The sequence below is a fragment of the Danio rerio genome, chromosome 8 (genome assembly GCF_052040795.2).
Source record: "Danio rerio strain M-AB ecotype USA chromosome 8, GRCz13ab, whole genome shotgun sequence".
Classification (NCBI taxonomy): Eukaryota; Metazoa; Chordata; class Actinopteri; order Cypriniformes; family Danionidae; genus Danio; species Danio rerio.
In genome coordinates, this window is record NC_141028.1 from 20,167,867 (window position 1) to 20,190,000 (window position 22,134).

General features: G+C 33.6%; 2 protein-coding genes and 2 long non-coding RNA genes across 10 annotated transcripts in view; 2 read left to right on the forward strand and 2 right to left on the reverse strand.

Moving 5' to 3' along the window:
* Positions 1–22,134, forward strand: part of LOC147842616 (uncharacterized) — a 1,013,036-nt gene that overhangs the window by 743,162 nt on the left and 247,740 nt on the right. The gene's annotated exons all lie outside the window — the stretch shown is intronic.
* The window catches only part of rnf220b (ring finger protein 220b), a 147,393-nt gene that overhangs the window by 37,009 nt on the left and 88,250 nt on the right, over positions 1–22,134 (reverse strand). For all 6 annotated transcript variants that reach the window (XM_087264475.1, XM_087264476.1, XM_087264477.1 and 3 more), the window contains one exon: positions 21,222–21,348. In XM_087264475.1, coding sequence (XP_087120601.1) covers positions 21,222–21,348 — 127 coding nt within the window. The remainder of the gene's footprint in view (positions 1–21,221; positions 21,349–22,134) is intronic.
* On the reverse strand, positions 4,648–10,843 carry LOC147842619 (uncharacterized). Of its 2 annotated transcripts, none has more exons than XM_087264452.1 (10): positions 10,688–10,843; positions 10,315–10,421; positions 9,024–9,186; positions 8,784–8,865; positions 8,502–8,612; positions 8,132–8,260; positions 6,098–8,042; positions 5,927–5,989; positions 5,679–5,798; positions 4,648–5,500 (listed from the first exon to the last, which is right to left on the reverse strand). In XM_087264452.1, exons 2-10 carry the CDS (start codon positions 10,415–10,417, stop codon positions 5,265–5,267), a joined length of 2,952 nt encoding a protein of 983 aa, XP_087120578.1. In that variant the 5' UTR covers positions 10,418–10,421; positions 10,688–10,843; the 3' UTR covers positions 4,648–5,264. The 2 variants fall into 2 exon arrangements, with proteins under 2 accessions (XP_087120578.1, XP_087120579.1); XM_087264453.1 differs by having other exon boundaries at positions 8,439–8,612.
* LOC148679666 (uncharacterized) lies at positions 12,829–17,823 on the forward strand. The gene is made up of 3 exons (XR_015944730.1): positions 12,829–13,706; positions 14,239–14,330; positions 15,344–17,823. It is a non-coding gene; the product is annotated as an uncharacterized LOC148679666 (long non-coding RNA).

A 22,134-nucleotide genomic window follows, 5' to 3' on the forward strand; every position in this document is an offset into this window, starting at 1 on the left:
TCTGAACATGTGTTGCTCCATACTATCTAAGCTAGGCTGGTTAAGAACGATGTTTCATTTATTCGTCATTTCTCAGCATCACAAACACAACATAAAGATTTTGGAGCTCAAAACTCAATATTTGTTTTACTGCTGAATACTGTTTTTTTTCAAGGGTTTCAAAGGTTTTGTTGTGAAGTGAGGAACTAAATTACCCAGTTGTGTGTAGTGTCAGAATATTTGCATTTTTTAACATTTATTCAAGGAATAGGAATGAAATCTGATTTATTTACAATTTATCCATCACTGTAAAATGCTGGGTTCCACACAACAGAGTTGTGTTGGGAAAACATGAAGGAATTAAGTCAACTTATTAGTCCACATCTCTAGGATGTTTCAAAACACCTAAATATATACACTGCCCAATTTAAATTATTTATATGACACATTATTTATATGACCTAAGGATGTTCAATTTTATGTTGTTTTACTTCCCTGATTGACAACTTACACTTGTTAACCAGTCCTTACCTGTTAGTGACATGTACCTTTGGAATTAAATCTAACCAATATAATGCACAATATTGACATCATGGGTCAATGATTCATTCAGTCATGACCACTAGTAGCTTTTAACTTCATATTAATTAAATTAAATATAATAAATACAATTAAATGCAGTACAACAATGAAACATGTTACCTAAACTGAGATGTGATATGTTTTTTAGGTTTAGGTCCACGGTTTGTGCACAATGCTCTTATGTTGTAAAATCAAAGCCACATATTTGGCTTTTCACATACAAATTTCACATACAAAACACTGTGGAACGTCTGATCAACACTAGAAAAGTCTCTTGAAATCAGTACTGACCCTGATAAAGCAGACATATTCACTCACAGATTCACTTTTCCACTAACAGCCACAGTTCAGCTTCTGGAATTGGTTCGCATGAACATTTTTAAACCATCAAAGTGGATTTTTAATATAATTATCTTTTTAGTTTCATCTGTGTTGTCTTGTATGTCAAATATTGAAATGTTAGCAGTGTTTTCATGAGTGTGAAATTTGGTTTATGATATTGTGACTTTGCTGAGGTATGTGTGTGTTACTGACACGTCTGAGAGTGTGTCTTCTCTGTATAGAGATGTAAATGAGCAGCGGGGGTCAAGACAGTGGAGGAGGGGGTCAGCAGCAACACAAACTCTGCTAGCCTCTCTTCACTTTAGTCTGCTAGAAATCTCTTAAATTTAACCGTCTTTGTTGAACAAAATGGCAGTGATGCTCAAACAATTACAGCATTAATCAAAAGCTGATGAAGATATATCATAAACTATTTTCCTTTGGTTTCTTTATTTTCATGTTCTCTGTTCTATAGTTGATGATAATCTGAGCTGCGAGCAGATGGAAATTGAAAAAATGTTCATGCCTGAACATTTTTAAACCATCAAAGTGGATTTTTTTTATATAATTACCTTTTTAGTTTTATCTGTGTTGTCTTTTATATCAAATATTTAAACGTTACTTTAAATAATCAGATCACTATTAATTACTACCACTGACAAAGTCTTTCTGTACTTTCTGCATATGGAACTGTTCTCTGTAGTGTGTGTTGTATACTGAAGCGTCTGAGAGTGTGTCTGCTCTGTATAGAGATGTAGATGAGCAGTGGAGGTTACAGTGGTGTGGTCAGCAGCAACACAAACCTCTAACTCTGTCTCTAACCTCCAACTGTCTGTGTTTCTCAAAATGACAATCATGACAATTCAAAAATAGGAAACAAAAACACTTTTTAACATTTAAAGAAAAAAGTGATGAAGATATATCATAAACACTTTTATTTTTGTTTCTTTGATTGTATGTGCTCTGTTCTATAGTTCAGGATATCTCAAGCCCTGTCTACACAGCAACGATTGTTATATTTATTTTTTGATTTTTTGCAGATTTATAAAGTTTTGCATTCATACTAGTATTATTTCAAGAAATGGAAGAACGGGTTAAAATGGTGTAATACCTATAAAGGTGTATACCACACCTATATGCTGGATACAGTAAACTCACAGAAGAGTCATTAACATGCAGAGTACAGACAGAAAAAGAAGATGATGGCAAAGACACAACCAAGCACAGAGTTAACACAGCTTTACCATGTTGTTATAGTAGTGTAAATAAACTTAGCAGTGCCTGCAGCACAAACACAGCTCTGTAATCTGTCAATGATTTTGTTTACATAGACATCAGTAATCTAATTATGTTTCTTAATCAGAATAAGGCATTGATATGATTCAGGAGTTTACATGAGTTGATTTTTGAATGCTCCTTTCATGATCCCATTTGACATGTTATAGCACATTGCTGGATTATCATCATTACATCAGCATTAGACGCTAGTTTCCTCCTGCATTTTACACAACAACAAGTTAGTGTTCATCATTGTACCATATGTGATTTTTGGTATTTTGTTAATAATTTTGCGACAAGTTCAACTGCAGTTCATTTCTCACACTATGAGTCCAAACAGCTGATGGCGGATACAAATTCTCCACCATCAGGCCACCTCTGCCATTTCAGTCACTAACTTTTCATTCATGGCCCATGACAAACTAACTTCAGTCAAGACACTTCATAAAGTCCATTTCTTCCAGAGTTACAGGTTTTTACTCTGTAAGCCATTGTTCAAAAAGTTTGTTTCAGGACAGCACCAGTGTTGTGTAAACCATAGCTCGAAATGACATTAATCCTTATTTATCCATTTTAAATAAGTTTAATTCCAAATGTACATTTCTAATCATGTCACTAACAGGTAAGGACTGGTTAACAAGTGTAAGTTTTCAATCAGGAAAATAAAACAAAATAAACATTATTATTTTATTTCTGTTTGTTAACCAGTCTTTAGCTGAAAATGTAATTTGAATTAAATTAAATTAAAATGTATATGTGTCTGTGACAGGTTTTGCAGGGGTATAGTTGTAAATAAATGATAAACAGCAGCATAAAGAACATGAGGATTCACAGATTATCAAAAGTCACATGATAGTAAAATCGTCTGACTTTAGTAATCTTTGTTGCCATTTTTGTGCTGAAGCACAACTATTCTGTGATTTAGTGTATCTTGCTACTCTGTCTGCTTGTTTTACTCTATAAGGTGTAGCATACACATCACACCATTTTAACCAGTTTCCCCATTTCCATCTGCTCGCAGCCCTTGAAACAATGCTTGTATGAATGCAAAAAACCCCAAAACAATTATTGCTGTGGACAGGGCCTGAGATCTCAGATTATCATCAACTATAGAACAGAGAACATGAAAATAAAGAAACCAAAGGAAAATAGTTTATGATATATCTTCATCAGCTTTTGATTAATGCTGTAATTGTTTGAGCATCACTGCCATTTTGTTCAACAAAGACGGTTAAATTTAAGAGATTTCTAGCAGACTAAAGTGAAGAGAGGCTAGCAGAGTTTGTGTTGCTGCTGACCCCCTCCTCCACTGTCTTGACCCCCGCTGCTCATTTACATCTCTATACAGAGAAGACACACTCTCAGACGTGTCAGTAACACACACATACCTCAGCAAAGTCACAATATCATAAACCAAATTTCACACTCATGAAAACACTGCTAACATTTCAATATTTGACATACAAGACAACACAGATGAAACTAAAAAGATAATTATATTAAAAATCCACTTTGATGGTTTAAAAATGTTCATGCGAACCAATTCCAGAAGCTGAACTGTGGCTGTTAGTGGAAAAGTGAATCTGTGAGTGAATATGTCTGCTTTATCAGGGTCAGTACTGATTTCAAGAGACTTTTCTAGTGTTGATCAGACGTTCCACAGTGTTTTGTATGTGAAATTTGTATGTGAAAAGCCAAATATGTGGCTTTGATTTTACAACATAAGAGCATTGTGCACAAACCGTGGACCTAAACCTAAAAAACATATCACATCTCAGTTTAGGTAACATGTTTCATTGTTGTACTGCATTTAATTGTATTTATTATATTTAATTTAATTAATATGAAGTTAAAAGCTACTAGTGGTCATGACTGAATGAATCATTGACCCATGATGTCAATATTGTGCATTATATTGGTTAGATTTAATTCCAAAGGTACATGTCACTAACAGGTAAGGACTGGTTAACAAGTGTAAGTTGTCAATCAGGGAAATAAAACAACATAAAATTGAACATCCTTAGGTCATATAAATAATGTGAGCCAGCTGCACATTTCCAAGTCAACAAATATCGGTGACATTATCGCGGTGTTTGCCAGGGTTCACTTTGGGTGCACGCGACATGATTTCGGCTGGCAGAGCACACAATTTTTTTACAGACTCAAGCGAACAGTTCGTGCAGCGCTGCATTTAATTGTATTTTTTTTTCAAAATTAATTAAATTAACTTTATTGCCAACACGGTTGTTTCAGAGATCACTGCTACATGCACAGACCTGTTGCTGTTTATGACTTTCTGCTGTTTAAAACTTTCTTATTCATTTTATTTTAATATTATTTTGCATTATTATTTAAAAAATGTTTTATTTCATTATTAGTTACAGCTGCCTAAAAACGTTTAGTTGTTAAAAGCACTTATTGCACATTTTGACTTGTTGGATTGCAAGTTGCACACACAGACACAGACACAAGAAACATAGCTACAGATTTTTGAATGAAATCAAGGAAAAGTTTATTTAAAATCCACACACAGTCTTGAACTGAGGGCATGTTATGTGCTTTTGCTGAACTCCTGACAATGGAAATGCTTTTCAAAGTGATAAACTGTCAAGCTGAGTTTACCTGCAAAATAGCATAAGCTCACTAATAGAGCACCCCAGACCAGCCCCCCAACCCCACCCGTCCCCACCCCCCTTGCAGTAGTGCAATTCCACCCTCAGTGATAAGTGGCTCCAGGCTACAGGTTGACAACAATAAAATCAATAACATTAAATAATACTATATTTTTTTTGTAATACTTTTCAAATAAGTTGCTTTCACTTTCTGTAAATTTAAAATCACAATAAACATATATAGTTTGGTAAAGGAAAAAAGGTGGTATTAAAGGTAAAATAAAGAAATTTGTAAAATTTTAAAGTGGCTAAAACCAAAGTCATAACAAGGCATTCAATAACTGAGAGGCCCAAGCAGAATAGACTTTGTTGCTTGAAAAGTTTAGACATGCATCTAAAATAAGCTAATATCAATTATTTGACACACTGATGCTCCATTTACATAGACTATTACAGTTATGATTCAACACTGATAGTCCACATCACAAGCTCTCAGGGATATAGACCATGATACCCTTGAGTCAAATTCCTCTTAATCGAAATTATTCTGTTGTGCACAAAGTATTTAACTGCTTTCCAATCTCTTCCATTATCCTTTAAAATTGTATTTTTGTTTAAGCATTTTTCACAGTCCACTTTTCCAGGAGCCTTCATTTCTTTAAAGTTGCTCTTGAAATAGAGTTCTATGACTTTCCTCTCTGTTTCTGACCAGGGCTTTTTGGGTTTTCCTAATAAAGAAGGAGAGGAGAAAGAAATTTAGTTGGTTATTAAATATACGAAGAAATGAATAAGTAAAATGTAATGTCAGTATTACAGAGTTATACAAGTTGAAAACACAAAAGACATCTTTCAATTGTAAAAAGAAATGCTTAGAACTTCCGTATTTTAGTGTATAGAATCACATACGTATTTGACTGAAGGACAATAGTGGATTACTCATATGTCCAATCACCTCATGAGAGGCTGCAGCCTTTCCAGAGTCGAGATCCCTAATTTCAGAAAGATCTTTCTCTTTGTCAGCATTTTCTGAAACATGGAGAAGCAACCCTTAATTAAAATTGCACACTAAATTATAGCCATATTGCATTTAAGTATATAATTCCTAACTCAATATTAGTAATAATTATATTAAAAAATGACAACTTAAAACTTACCGCCTCTGCTTGTCTGTTTTTTAGAATTACCATCCTCTGAGTCTGAGCTGGAGCCCTCTTCAGCTGAAATGATTAAATATTATTTATAATATGTTAAATTGACAAAGTTTTACCAAGTGTGCAGCATTTCCCTTGTTTATAAAGCACAATACACAGAAATCATTTACTTACAGTTTATGTTAGGTGTTATGTCCTCCAAAGATTGTCCTTTATATTTGCTTATTCCACTTTGCAAGGCAAAAAGAATTCTGCTGACTTTTGCCATTTGCAACGTTTCTTCAGGGAGTCTATAAAACTCCCTATGGACATCGATGTCATGTCCCATAAATGTGGCAAGCTGGTCAAGTTCATGTGTTTTTAAGTTGAGTAACTGAGAAACTGTAGCCACATGTTTTCTCAATTTAGTAGAAGTGATGTTCTCTGGATGTTTAGCCCCACAGCTTTTAGCATATCGCTTTAAGCTGTCCCATCCACGCATGTTCTCTAGTGATCCATAATTGGGACGGGCAAATATGTAAGGGTTAGCTTGAGAAATCCCAGCATCTTCTCTTGTTTTGATTAGAAGTTCTACTGATTCCTTTACATTTGCTGGTAATAATATTGGAACTTTCCGACCCCTCTTTCCTCTTATTTCTATTCTGGTGAGATTCTCACATAATTTCTTCTCAAACGGTGATAGACTCTCCAAAATATCATCCTGTATGTTGATGTGGTTTCTCTGCAGATATGTTTTGACCTCCATTCTAGAAACTTCTCCTTCACGACGCCGATTAAACAAAATTAACTGTGAAAGAGTGACTTGGGAGAGATCACTCCATGAGCTTTTGGATGGATGGTCATTGAGTTCTTGTTTGTTGACCTCCTCAAGATACTTTAAATGCTTTTGAAGCTTCCTGATGTCTTCTGCTAGAGGTAGAATTTGTGCACTATTCCATTTTTTCTGGTATAGTGTTTTTAGTGCATTTGATGACACATGGATTGTCCATTCCAGTTCAATAAGCTTATTAAAGTGCTCTGCTCGTCCCTTTAAAGCTTCATCTTCGTGGCGTAAAGCCTCCCCTTGCAAAATTTGTGCCACTTTAATAAGAGAATGTCGTAGTTTAAGTGCTGTTGATGGAACTGAAAATCTATTTGTTGATCCGTCAAATCCGGTCATCTTTTTCACAGCTTCAAGTACTGTGTTAAACTTTGCTGGGTTGATCAAGTCCTTCAAAGTAACAATGTCCTTGTCAATGGATCTTGCCACAAGAAGTAGTCTGGCAAGTTCCCTCATCTTATTTCTGATGTCAGCGCGGTATCGTCCAACTTCACCATTCTTTAGGAACATTCTTTCACCTAATGACAAAATTAATGTGTCTGATTTTACCACCTGGGTTACAGCATCATATGTCATGTCTCCAATAATCTTTTGAAGTCCAGCTGAAATTGTCGAGTCCATGGGCAACAGCAGGGAACAGCTTGCCTGAACCTTCCGCCTCACCAGAATATTCTCTTTTTTTTGTAACTTGCAACGTTTATGATGCCTCCAGAGGTCAGTTTTGACATACATACCAAAGCAAAACTTGCAAGGCAGGTAGTCAGTTGCTACTGACACATTCAAAGCTTGCCTTTTTGGTATGATCTCCCCTTTTCCTGTGGATAGGACTGCACTATTATGGTGGAAATTTCCCAGGTTCCGTACTTTAGTTAATAAAAGATTTCGCATGCTTGAGCCTTGCTTATGTGACAATGCCTTTGCAACTTCAACTTCTCCATGATGTTTTTGTTTGAGATGTCTTGTTATTTTTGCATATGGCTTTTCACAGTAAAGGCAGACATTCTTTTTGTCGTAGATCCGTTGGCATGGTTTGTTTGAGGACGTTTTCACCTTAATCATATGTTGATTTTGACAATCATTAGCACTTTCATCCATTTCTGTCATTGTCTTCTTAAGTGGTTTACCACGGATGGCTTTTTGTGCTTCTATTTTCCCTTGTACTTCTTTTGTTTCGCTTACTTCTTCTTCATCATTATCCTCTTTTTCTTCCTCTTCTTCTTCTTCACCCTCCTCTTTTTCTCCCTCTTCTTCTTCTTCCGACATTTCCACGAAAAGGGAAAGCTGTTGATCCATGTTGTTCTGAAATTCATAAACATTTGCATGTAATTACTTTCAACAGTCTCTGCGTTATTCCAAATCAATGGTTATGTAAATAAACACTTAATTACCATTTCACATTTAGAGCATTCCTCTTCATTGTTGGATAATGATGATTCCGTCACATCATCGCAAACATTCTCTGGGATGTCCATCTCATTGTGTTGTTGAGGCAAGGAATTATCCATATTGGCTATTTCCTGTAAAACAAGTGTAAGAAATACGTAACTCTTGATTTAGTCCTGCTGTCATGTTTTCACTTAGAAAGTCAAATAAAGAAACTAAATAAATTACATAGAAACTATAACTTAGAAACATAAAATAAATAGAAACTATATACATTTACCATGACCTCTGTGGATGAGGTCTTTATGAAACTTTATGAAATAAATAGCTTTATGAAATAAATTGCTCACATTATATAACTGCAAATTTACATACATGTCTCCATGGGCAGTCAGGATCTCCATAGTCAAAGACAATTTCTTCTCCTGCAGGGATTTTTGTAGTTGCAAACGCACATAAATGTGGTCTTTTCTCACCATCACATATCTGTTGTTCACAAACAAACAAACACACACACGCACAAATAATCATCATATAAGTAGTCATGTATTGTGTATGAATATATATATATATAAAATACATTATAGCTGTTTGGCTTGATGATATGAAACTGTAGGTATAAATTAATACAAGTAAATAATACAAAGATGGACTTACTATTTTAATTTTGCTGTTCGGCTTAATGTGATCATCGTTAATGAATCGTCCAAGTCGTTCTGTGTCTTTACTGCCATCAACACTGTGTGAATATAATTGTTGACAAAATGATTGTAAGTTTAAAGCAAACATACAAACTATATATATATATATATATATATATATATATATATATATATATATATATATATATATATATATATATGAACAATTCATCTTATCATAGAACAATCATCTTACCAATATAAATGTCCCTGGTAGGAGTAGAAGTACAGAAACGCGGCATCTTCAGCTGAGTACTCTTTAAACAGAGCCTCTCCTTCAGATCCAGTTATGTGTCTTCCAGCATACTCAAGCAGGAATTCTCCTGGCTCAATGTCTTTGCAGGCAATTACTCCATAACCTAATAAATAGAGTATAAGTGATTATAACCCTGTGCGACACATATATATATATATATATATATATATATATATATATATATATATATATATATATATATATATATATATATATATATATATATAAACAGCAAACAAAATGTGTTCACCTTTTAGATGTTGTTATTAGAGTCCTCCAATTCACAAATAAATGTGTTTTTGCATTTGCAACATTTTAGGAAGTTTTTAGGGAAATGTTTTTTTGTCTGAACAAATGCAAACAACATCCTTACAGGTGGTACTGCTTATGAAGCCCATAACTGTATAGCTTATATGTGACCCTGGACCACAAACCAACCTTATGTTGCATGGGTATATTTTTGGCAAAAACCAAAATTGCATCGCATGGGTTAAAATAATAGATTTGACTTTATTCCCAAAAATCAATAAAACATTAAGTTATTTTCCATTGACAATTTCTTACCATAAATACATCAAAACTGAATTCATGACTAGTAATATGCATTGCTAAGAGGTAAACCAAGTTTTAGAGCTAAGTTTTAAACCACTTTTAAAATAGAGTAAACTTTTTCTCAATATTTAGATTTTTTGCTCCCTCAGATTTCTGAAGTAATTGTTTTTCTGACAAATAATGTCCTGTTTCAACAAACCATAAATCAATGCAAAGCTAATTTATTCTTATTTTTCAGAAAAATGTATACAATTGACACTTATGACTGGTTTTCTGTAAGGTCGCAATGATATGGTTTTGTGTAAGTCATATTGTTGTGAAAAAGTAAAATAGTTTATATAAAAGGTTCATACTGTATTTACAAGTGTGATTAAGTAAATGCTTATCTGTGTAGCCATATTCAGTAAAAATAGTCTACATTGTGTATGTCTAGATTTACAATGTATGTGACATCATAATACAGGAGCATTCTGGCTGGTGCAGTCTAAACAGGAAAAACACTAATTGTATAGAAATAATTTGAAAGAAAATCAATCCCAATCATACTTTAATGTTTTAAAGATTTCACACATTCCACATCCACACACTAATGTCTTTTTATATATGTTAATCAAATTCGTTGTTAGATGGGATTTACAGTCTTACAGTGCTGGAGGCAGAATCTTGAATGATAACTTACCTTTCTCTTGACTTATAACTTTTTTCTGAAAGATGCCTTTATCTGTTCCAGAAGCAATAAATTCCAAAGCTTCCTTTTCCGCACAGACTCTTCTAGGTCTCATATTCCTATGAAATATGTTAAAACATATTTAGGGTACAGTGCATTTGACCATATTGATATATTTTCTTTTACCTGTTTTCCGATTTACTTTTATTAAAAGGTGCTATATAAATAAAGCTTTACTTACATTACTGACTAACAAAAAAAATTATAATAAAAAATTAGTATATAGTAAAAATTCACCAAAGCACTACATTGCATTTTTAACAAACATTTTATCATGTTAGCATTTAGATATTATTATAATATAAATTGAGAATGTGCAACTTACCTTTTCTGTCTTAAATGACAAAGTTGGATGAAATATGGCCTCAGTAGACTTTTCTTTGTATGGTCTATTTAGTAGGTTGAAAAATCTCCAATGTAGTAATCTACAAGCAGTTTTGTCCTTCAAAGTTGTTATTTGTTACTTAGCAAAAAAGTTAATGGAGGTTCTGTTAAGTACCCAGAATATATATTCACACAAACCGACCCAGCTACTGTATCTGGATCATGATTGGATAAGACTCAAATAGCCCCATTAATGTTGGTATAGTCATGCAAATTTCAGTAGGAACGAATGGGGGTTCAAAACATTGGTAACTGGTTAGTTTTAATTTGACTAATCTTATAAAATGTTAAACTGGCAGTAAATAATTAAAAAAATGCATTTGTCATATTTTTCATAAATAAATGGTAAATATCCATTTTTCATTTCCTAAAAATGCCATCTCAGTGTGGAAAGAAGGCCAAAACAAATATGTGTTTTTAAACAAAAAATATATTAGTGTGGCCAAAGTTTGTCCTAAAGTTTAACATTAAATAAAGTTAGATTATGATTAAAAATTCAGTGTTCCAGCTAAGGTCCCCTGTTGGATAGGTAAACGCCGCTCAGAGCTTCAGGTCCCCACTTGGTGTGTGTTTTAGTAAAAATACAGTAACATTCACTGAGAAATAGATCAAATGTGTGTGTGCTCATTTAAATTGGGCAGTGTATATATTTAGGTGTTTTGAAACATCCTAGAGATGTGGACTAATAAGTTGACTTAATTCCTTCATGTTTTCCCAACACAACTCTGTTGTGTGGAACCCAGCATTTTACAGTGATGGATAAATTGTAAATAAATCAGATTTCATTCCTATTCCTTGAATAAATGTTAAAAAATGCAAATATTCTGACACTACACACAACTGGGTAATTTAGTTCCTCACTTCACAACAAAACCTTTGAAACCCTTGAAAAAAACAGTATTCAGCAGTAAAACAAATATTGAGTTTTGAGCTCCAAAATCTTTATGTTGTGTTTGTGATGCTGAGAAATGACGAATAAATGAAACATCGTTCTTAACCAGCCTAGCTTAGATAGTATGGAGCAACACATGTTCAGATGACTTTATATTTACTAATATTTCACTTGTTGAATATCTCTGAAACAACAGTGTTGATAATTATTTAAAAAACAGCAATTGCCTTAAAACATACACTGTAAAAATACTTAAAATAATAAAAAACATACCAGCTTACCAGTAATTAGAAACAAAATCATGTATTTTTCTTTAAAAAAAATACTACATACAGTCAATCGTGATAAATTGTAAATAACTCCTTCAAATAAATGCAAAGAAATATTAAACACTAAAATGACACTAAACTAAATTATTCTTTTGACTAGAAAGAAAAATTTTAACCAATCAGTTTACAGTGTACTAATGGCCTGTTTATCTGGGCTTTACTGCCGATAATGGTCAGAAATGTTGGACCATTATTGCCTTTTTAGCATATCAGTAGAGGACACAAACCAGCCAGACAGTAATGTGTGTATTGTGGAATGGGCTAAATCTAAAAAATAGAGTCAGCATGCTTGTGTTTGCTTTATAATTTAGCAAGGTAAAACAAAGCTTTGTCTCCTATTTTGAATCATCAGGCAGAAATGTTTGTAAAATAGTATGTATTATGTAACACTCATAGTAAATATAACACACATACACACACAAACACTGCAGAGTACTATATACTTTGTCAAATAAAATACAAACCTTTAAGTATATATTTGCTTATTTAATTGAAGTATGACTTGAACGATTTTTATTTTTGTGCAATGATTCGTATGTAGATAGATTTGACAGCTACTGTTATTGGCCACGTGAAAAACCTTCAGATGTAATTTACTTTTGTTTAGACGCTGACTAAAAACAAGTTTTGAAGTGTTTTGATGTTTATGTGTTATCTACATTTTCAGGGTTAAACTACATATTTGTACGAAGAGTTTGAGTCAATATTGTGAAAATTGCACATTTAACTTAAACAGTTAATTTACGAATTGTGAAAATGTTTATATTATACAGAGTAATGTGTTATGCATTTATGACCAAATAAATATAAACAGTTTAAATACAAGTAAAATAATAAGTAATAGCCCTAAGGTAACTTTTTGTTTGAATTTGTGTATTTTTCATATATTTTTTGCTTGTATTCTTGCCATGATAAACATATATGTTTATATAGCAACCCATGTTCTGTTGTCATTAATATGTTAATAAACTTTAGGTAGAACTGTCAGAGATATAAACACAAAAGCAAGTGATGCAACAAAGTTTGAAAATAAAAAAATCTTAAATGATTATAAAAATTGTTTAAAATAACAATAATTAAAAAAAAATCTTGAACGACATTTATGATAAATATATATGATTATTAATGACTTCTCTATTTATCTGTCTGATTTTCCAGGGGTTTTCTTTTGACAACCACCTGACATTGTAAAGAATATGTCAACAGCGGACGCGTCATAAAAGGCTCGTCTGTATGTTGCGCACGCTGTCAGCAGAGGTTCACGATGCTGCGCCAGGAGAAAGTATAAATCAGCCTTTAGTATTGAGCGGCACATGTTTGGATGACTTTATATTTACTAATAGTTCCCTTTTTCAATATCTCTGTAAGAACAGTGTTGATAATTATTGAAAAAGAAAACAGTTATTGCCTTAAAACATAAAAAGTAACTGTAAAAACTGTAAAAAGACTGAATATATATTAATTATAAAAATAAAAAAAACACAGTAATTGCCTTAAAACGTACACTGTAAAAATACTTGAGAGATTTTTTTATAAACATTCCGAAATTGGGCAAATTATAAAAAATATATTTTTTGTATGTTTTATTTGTATGCTTTATATCTATTACATGTATTACTTTCAATGTCAAGCCTAAAATATTTGCAGGTAGAACTTATTTAGCATTAAATGTTTCTATCAGAATATTTAATAATAAGTAAAGGTTTAAATCTTCATCTTTAAACAAAAAATATATTAGTGTGGCCAAAGTTTGTCCTAAAGTTTAACATTAAATAAAGTTAGATTATGATTAAAATTCAGTGTTCCAGCTAAGGTCCCCTGTTGGATAGGTAAACGCCGCTCAGAGCTTCAGGTCCCCACTTGGTGTGTGTTTTAGTAAAAATACAGTAACATTCACTGAGAAATAGATCAAATGTGTGTGTGCTCATTTAAATTGGGCAGTGTATATATTTAGGTGTTCTGAAATATCTTAGAGATTTGGCCAAAGTTCTGGATTGAGTTTTTGTCAGTTTGTTCTGTTTCTTCATGTATTTCCAGACAGACTGGAGCATGACCAAACTGACATTAATCTAAAGCAGATGTTTTTGATGATGTTCATTGGCAGCTTTATTATGAAAGCAGTTTCCACAGTCCACACTGCAACACGAAAATGCCATTGTCATATTTTTCATAAATAAATGATAAATATCCATTTTTCATTTCCTAAAAATGCCATCTCAGTGTGGAAAGAAGGCCGAAACAAATATGTGTTTTAAACAAAAAATATATTAGTGTGGCCAAAGTTTGTCCTAAAGTTTAACATTAAATAAAGTTAGATTATGATTAAAAATTCAGTGTTCCAGCTAAGGTCCCCTGTTGGATAGGTAAACGCCGCCCAGTGCTTCAGGTCCCCACTTGGTGTGTGTTTTAGTAAAAATGCAGTAACATTCACTGAGAAATAGATCAAATGTGTGTGTGCTCATTTAAATTGGGCAGTGTATACATTTAGGTGTTTTGAAACATCCTAGAGATGTGGACTAATAAGTTGACTTAATTCCTTCATGTTTTCCCAACACAACTCTGTTGTGTGGAACCCAGCATTTTACAGTGATGGATAAATTGTAAATAAATCAGATTTCATTCCTATTCCTTGAATAAATGTTAAAAAATGCAAATATTCTGACACTACACACAACTGGGTAATTTAGTTCCTCACTTCACAACAAAACCTTTGAAACCCTTGAAAAAAACAGTATTCAGCAGTAAAACAAATATTGAGTTTTGAGCTCCAAAATCTTTATGTTGTGTTTTTGATGCTGAGAAATGACGAATAAATGAAACATCGTTCTTAACCAGCCTAGCTTAGATAGTATGGAGCAACACATGTTCAGATGACTTTATATTTACTAATATTTCACTTGTTGAATATCTCTGAAACAACAGTGTTGATAATTATTTAAAAAACAGCAATTGCCTTAAAACATACACTGTAAAAATACTTAAAAGAATAAAAAACATACCAGCTTACCAGTAATTAGAAACAAAATCATGTATTTTTCTTTAAAAAAAGAAAAGAAAAAGAAAATACTACATACATCAGTCAATCGTGATAAATTGTAAATAACTCAGACTTTATTCTTATACTTCAAATAAATATAAAAAATTTAATTATTTTGACATTAACCACTAAAATGAAACTGAACACAGTTGGGTAATTTAGTTTCTCACTTCACAACAAAACCTCTGAAACCTGATCAAAAAAAAAACTATTATTTATTTAGCATTTAATGTTTCTTTCAGAATATTTAATAATAAGTAAAGGTTTAATTCTTCAAAAGTTATCATTTAAATAAAGTTAATTAAAGTTAAAAGTTTCAAAAGGTCCCCTGTTGGATAGGTAAACGCCGCTCAGTGCTTCAGGTCCCCACTTGGTGTGTGTTTTAGTAAAAATGCAGTAACATTCACTGAGAAATAGATCAAATGTGTGTGTGCTCATTTAAGTTGGGCAGTGTATATATTTAGGTGTTCTGAAATATCTTAGAGAAAAAGTTTCAAAAAAGTTTCAAAAGGTCCCCTGTTGGATAGGTAAACGCCGCTCAGAGCTTCAGGTCCCCACTTGGTGTGTGTTTTAGTAAAAATACAGTAACATTCACTGAGAAATAGATCAAATGTGTGTGTGCTCATTTAAATTGGGCAGTGTATATATTTAGGTGTTCTGAAATATCTTAGAGATTTGGCCAAAGTTCTGGATTGAGTTTTTGTCAGTTTGTTCTGTTTCTTCATGTATTTCCAGACAGACTGGAGCATGACCAAACTGACATTAATCTAAAGCTGATGTTTTTGATGATGTTCATTGGCAGCTTTATTATGAAAGCAGTTTCCACAGTCCACACTGCAACACGAAAATGCCGTTGTCATATTTTTCATAAATAAATGATAAATATCCATTTTTCATTTCCTAAAAATGCCATCTCAGTGTGGAAAGAAGGCCGAAACAAATATGTGTTTTAAACAAAAAATATATTAGTGTGGCCAAAGTTTGTCCTAAAGTTTAACATTAAATAAAGTTAGATTATGATTAAAAATTCAGTGTTCCAGCTAAGGTCCCCTGTGGGATAGGTAAACGCCGCTCAGAGCTTCAGGTCCCCACTTGGTGTGTGTTTTAGTAAAAATGCAGTAACATTCACTGAGAAATAGATCAAATGTGTGTGTGCTCATTTAAATTGGGCAGTGTATATATTTAGGTGTTTTGAAACATCCTAGAGATGTGGACTAATAAGTTGACTTAATTCCTTCATGTTTTCCCAACACAACTCTGTTGTGTGGAACCCAGCATTTTACAGTGATGGATAAATTGTAAATAAATCAGATTTCATTCCTATTCCTTGAATAAATGTTAAAAAATGCAAATATTCTGACACTACACACAACTGGGTAATTTAGTTCCTCACTTCACAACAAAACCTTTGAAACCCTTGAAAAAAACAGTATTCAGCAGTAAAACAAATATTGAGTTTTGAGCTCCAAAATCTTTATGTTGTGTTTGTGATGCTGAGAAATGACGAATAAATGAAACATCGTTCTTAACCAGCCTAGCTTAGATAGTATGGAGCAACACATGTTCAGATGACTTTATATTTACTAATATTTCACTTGTTGAATATCTCTGAAACAACAGTGTTGATAATTATTTAAAAAACAGCAATTGCCTTAAAACATACACTGTAAAAATACTTAAAATAATAAAAAACATACCAGCTTACCAGTAATTAGAAACAAAATCATGTATTTTTCTTTTAAAAAAGAAAAGAAAAAGAAAATACTACATACATCAGTCAATCGTGATAAATTGTAAATAACTCAGACTTTATTCTTATACTTCAAATAAATATAAAAAATTTAATTATTTTGACATTAACCACTAAAATGAAACTGAACACAGTTGGGTAATTTAGTTTCTCACTTCACAACAAAACCTCTGAAACCTGATCAAAAAAAAAACTATTATTTATTTAGCATTTAATGTTTCTTTCAGAATATTTAATAATAAGTAAAGGTTTAATTCTTCAAAAGTTATCATTTAAATAAAGTTAATTAAAGTTAAAAGTTTCAAAAGGTCCCCTGTTGGATAGGTAAACGCCGCTCAGTGCTTCAGGTCCCCACTTGGTGTGTGTTTTAGTAAAAATGCAGTAACATTCACTGAGAAATAGATCAAATGTGTGTGTGCTCATTTAAGTTGGGCAGTGTATATATTTAGGTGTTCTGAAATATCTTAGAGAAAAAGTTTCAAAAAAGTTTCAAAAGGTCCCCTGTTGGATAGGTAAACGCCGCTCAGAGCTTCAGGTCCCCACTTGGTGTGTGTTTTAGTAAAAATACAGTAACATTCACTGAGAAATAGATCAAATGTGTGTGTGCTCATTTAAATTGGGCAGTGTATATATTTAGGTGTTCTGAAATATCTTAGAGATTTGGCCAAAGTTCTGGATTGAGTTTTTGTCAGTTTGTTCTGTTTCTTCATGTATTTCCAGACAGACTGGAGCATGACCAAACTGACATTAATCTAAAGCTGATGTTTTTGATGATGTTCATTGGCAGCTTTATTATGAAAGCAGTTTCCACAGTCCACACTGCAACACGAAAATGCCATTGTCATATTTTTCATAAATAAATGGTAAATATCCATTTTTCATTTCCTAAAAATGCCATCTCAGTGTGGAAAGAAGGCCGAAACAAATATGTGTTTTAAACAAAAAATATATTAGTGTGGCCAAAGTTTGTCCTAAAGTTTAACATTAAATAAAGTTAGATTATGATTAAAAATTCAGTGTTCCAGCTAAGGTCCCCTGTTGGATAGGTAAACGCCGCTCAGAGCTTTAGGTCCCCACTTGGCATGAGTTTTTATAAAATTTGCATATTGTGAATTTAAAGAACAAACCACTGTAATACAATGACTTGCCTAATTAACCTAATTACCCTAGTTAAGCCTTTAAAAGTCACTTTAAGCTGAATACTAGTGTCTTGAAAAATATCTAGTCAAATATTATGTGCTGTCATCATGGCAAAGATAAAAGAAATCAGTTATTAGAAATTAGTTACTAAAACTATTATGTTTAGAAATGTGGTGAAAACAATATACAGGGTGGCTAATAATTCGGACTACAACTGTATATACATATATAATTATTTTAATTTCAAGTCTAAAATACAGTCAACATCTGGTTGATCAACCAACAAGTGGATCAAAACTTTTCTTCAAAGTTGTCCTAAAGCTATTGAATAAATATACTTTTATGATCCACTTCAAATGTTGACTTCTGTATTTGCAGGTAAAACTAAATTATTTAACATATAAAGTTACTATTAGAATATTAAATAATATATAAATGTTAAAAGTTTTAAAAAGGTTTTAGAGTTTAGCATTAAATAATGTCAGATTGTGAGTTAATGTCTGTGTTCCAGCAGTCTCTAAAGGATAGGTAGACACACTCAGAGCTTCAGGTCCCCACTTGGTGTGTGTTTTAGTAAAAATACAGGAGTGCATATTGTCAATATTCACTAAGATGTTGATTAAATGTGTGTACTCATTTAAATTGAGCAGTATATATATATATATATATATATATATATATATATATATATATATATATATATATATATATATATATACTGATATATATGCACATATATAACAAACAATTTATGCAGATTAAACTCAATTATTTAGGTTTTAATGTCACTATTACAATATTTAATAATATATAAATGTTTAAAATGTTAGAGTTAAGCATGTAAATAAAGTCAGATTGTGAGTTTAGAGTCTGTGTTCCAGCAGTCTGTGTGTTTCACACTCAGTGTCTCTGCAGTCTATGAAGGTCCCCTGCTGGATAGGTAGATGTCGCCCAGAGCTTCAGGTCCCCACTTGGCATGTGTTTTAAAAAAAAATTAAAATACTTATTTTCAGTTATATTATGAAAAAAGACCTTAAAAGAAAATTTTGTATGTGATTTTTATTTTATTAAAATGAGCAGAAACCCTGGTCCCCTCTTGGCCTGTATAGAGCGACGGTCCCCTCTTGGTAGCATAGACGTGTGTGTGTGTGTGTGTGTGTGTGTGTGTGTGTGTGTGTCTGTGTCTGTGTCTGTGTGTGTGTGTGTGTGTGTGTGTGTGTGTGTGTGTGTGTGTGTGTGTGTGTGTGTGTGTGTGTGTGTGTGTGTGTGTGTGTGTGTGTGTGTGTGTGTGTGTGTGTGTGTGTGTGTGTGTGTGTGTGTGTGTGTGTGTGTGTGTGTGTGTGTGTGTGTGTGTGTGTGTGTGTGTGTGTGTGTGTGTGTGTGTGTGTGTGTGTGTGTGTGTGTGTGTGTGTGTGTGTGTGTGTGTGTGTGTGTGTGTGTGTGTGTGTGTGTGTGTGTGTGTGTGTGTGTGTGTGTGTGTGTGTGTGTGTGTGTGTGTGTGTGTGTGTGTGTGTGTGTGTGTGTGTGTGTGTGTGTGTGTGTGTGTGTGTGTGTGTGTGTGTGTGTGTGTGTGTGTGTGTGTGTGTGTGTGTGTGTGTGTGTGTGTGTGTGTGTGTGTGTGTGTGTGTGTGTGTGTGTGTGTGTGTGTGTGTGTGTGTGTGTGTGTGTGTGTGTGTGTGTGTGTGTGTGTGTGTGTGTGTGTGTGTGTGTGTGTGTGTGTGTGTGTGTGTGTGTGTGTGTGTGTGTGTGTGTGTGTGTGTGTGTGTGTGTGTGTGTGTGTGTGTGTGTGTGTGTGTGTGTGTGTGTGTGTGTGTGTGTGTGTGTGTGTGTGTGTGTGTGTGTGTGTGTGTGTGTGTGTGTGTGTGTGTGTGTGTGTGTGTGTGTGTGTGTGTGTGTGTGTGTGTGTGTGTGTGTGTGTGTGTGTGTGTGTGTGTGTGTGTGTGTGTGTGTGTGTGTGTGTGTGTGTGTGTGTGTGTGTGTGTGTGTGTGTGTGTGTGTGTGTGTGTGTGTGTGTGTGTGTGTGTGTGTGTGTGTGTGTGTGTGTGTGTGTGTGTGTGTGTGTGTGTGTGTGTGTGTGTGTGTGTGTGTGTGTGTGTGTGTGTGTGTGTGTGTGTGTGTGTGTGTGTGTGTGTGTGTGTGTGTGTGTGTGTGTGTGTGTGTGTGTGTGTGTGTGTGTGTGTGTGTGTGTGTGTGTGTGTGTGTGTGTGTGTGTGTGTGTGTGTGTGTGTGTGTGTGTGTGTGTGTGTGTGTGTGTGTGTGTGTGTGTGTGTGTGTGTGTGTGTGTGTGTGTGTGTGTGTGTGTGTGTGTGTGTGTGTGTGTGTGTGTGTGTGTGTGTGTGTGTGTGTGTGTGTGTGTGTGTGTGTGTGTGTGTGTGTGTGTGTGTGTGTGTGTGTGTGTGTGTGTGTGTGTGTGTGTGTGTGTGTGTGTGTGTGTGTGTGTGTGTGTGTGTGTTTTCCAGAGATGGGTTGCGGCTGAAAGGGAATCCGCTCTGTAAAAACGTGCTGGATAAGTTGGCGGTTCATTCGGCTGTGGCGACACCGAATTAATAAAGGGACTAAGCCAACAAGAAAATGAATGAATGAATGAATGAAAAATGTGTGCAGCACCAAAAGTATGGTTCAAATGTATTTGTTTTGGACATCTATCACAATCTATTACAGCTAAAATAGTGCTTAAATGTGCAATATTTAAATCTCATAATTAAATAGTAGCCTAAATGAGGCCTATAACCACAAAAAGGTCAACTTTGAAAGAAAAGAACCCCCAGCCTTACACCTGGTTGGCTACGGGCCAGACCTAATAGACAAAGTTTTGTTATTTGAAAAAAACAAATGTTCTTTTTTATTTCCTTTTAACAAACTTGTGATTAATGTTTACTATGCCTTTAGTACCTACTTTTACCATTGAATTGAGTAGCACTGGTTGGATGTTTGTTTTTTGTTTCATTATTATTTTTATGACTGTTGGCTGTTTTTTTTTTTTTTAAATGTCTAAATGTTAAAATGTTTTGTGTTTATATTAAAAAAATGTCTGCTAAAATTTCTAATAATAACAATTTTTAAACATGTTAATGCAATAAATTATTACACAAAATTGTATTATTATTTGTCGACACATTTATTTTCATTTGATATTTTTATTTACCTCTATATGGATTGCACAAAAAAAATAAAAATAAAACAAGACAAATTAAAACAAAACAAAATAAAATAATAATAATAATAATAATCCACTTCCAATGAAATGAATGAAAACAATTCATGTGAATCAGGAGGTGGAACTAATAAAGAATAGACAGTTTGTACTGAATGAACATTAGGATGTACCTGTTGTGCATCTGCATTAGTCTCTCCATCTCCTGCTCCATGTGCTCCTGTAACTCTCCTGACCGCAGAACAGCATGACAGATCGGACACATTGGTGTCTGAGTGTCATACAGGACCTTCACCTTACCTGGAGATACAGGAGATTTATTATCATAAACGCATCAATAAATCAGCTACTCTTAAGTTCCCTGTACCTGTTCCCACTGCCTCCATGCCTTTTTCATGCCTCCATGCCTTTTTTTAATATATGCATGACAATTTGTATGTGTATAATGATATTATTAGTAGTACTATTTGTTGTATGCATATTTATATTTGTTTTGATAAAAACAAGCTTAGATTTGTCCACCTGTTGAGTTTTGGAGATGTATGCAACACTATATATGGCATAAAAATAAGATGTGTGTTTGGATGAAACTCAGGTTTTAGACCACACATTTATTTATTTGTTTGCTGGAAATTAGAGCTAATTTTAGTTTTGGAACAAATTTTTTGCTTCACAAATTATATTAATTATGTAAGCTAATGGATGTCTTTAGTGGCATGCTTACAACACAGTTTTCTTATCCACAAAAGTAAAAGTGTAAAATAAAGAGAAAGAGAAAGTAAAGAGGCCGAATGGAGGAGGCTCATTCTTTATCCTTACACTGCAGATGGTCTGTTAAACTGTTCTCTCACGAGTGAAGCACAAATGGCAAATGCACCATGGCGTGACACAACTGACTCTTAAAGGGAATGGGAATCTGATTCATTTAATGCAGATTATGATCAAAACACACCCATAACTCATTAAGAGAATAAGCATAACCCTGTTAGACCATGCGCTGGGGCACAAAGCATATTTTTCTGTCCTTAAAATAGCAAAAATGGATTCTGATATGCACCAAATGCTTTTGCGCTCTGCGCTTTAGAC

Coding starts and splice junctions, on each gene's coding strand:
- LOC147842619 (XM_087264452.1), bottom strand. CDS start 10,417: ATGAGACCTAGAAGAGTCTGTGCGGAAAAGGAAGCTTTGGAATTTATT. Junction 8,261..8,501: donor CTGACTGCCCATGGAGACAT/GTATGTAAATTT, acceptor CTTGTTTTACAG/GAAATAGCCAATATGGATAA. Junction 5,799..5,926: donor AAAACAGACAAGCAGAGGCG/GTAAGTTTTAAG, acceptor TCCATGTTTCAG/AAAATGCTGACAAAGAGAAA.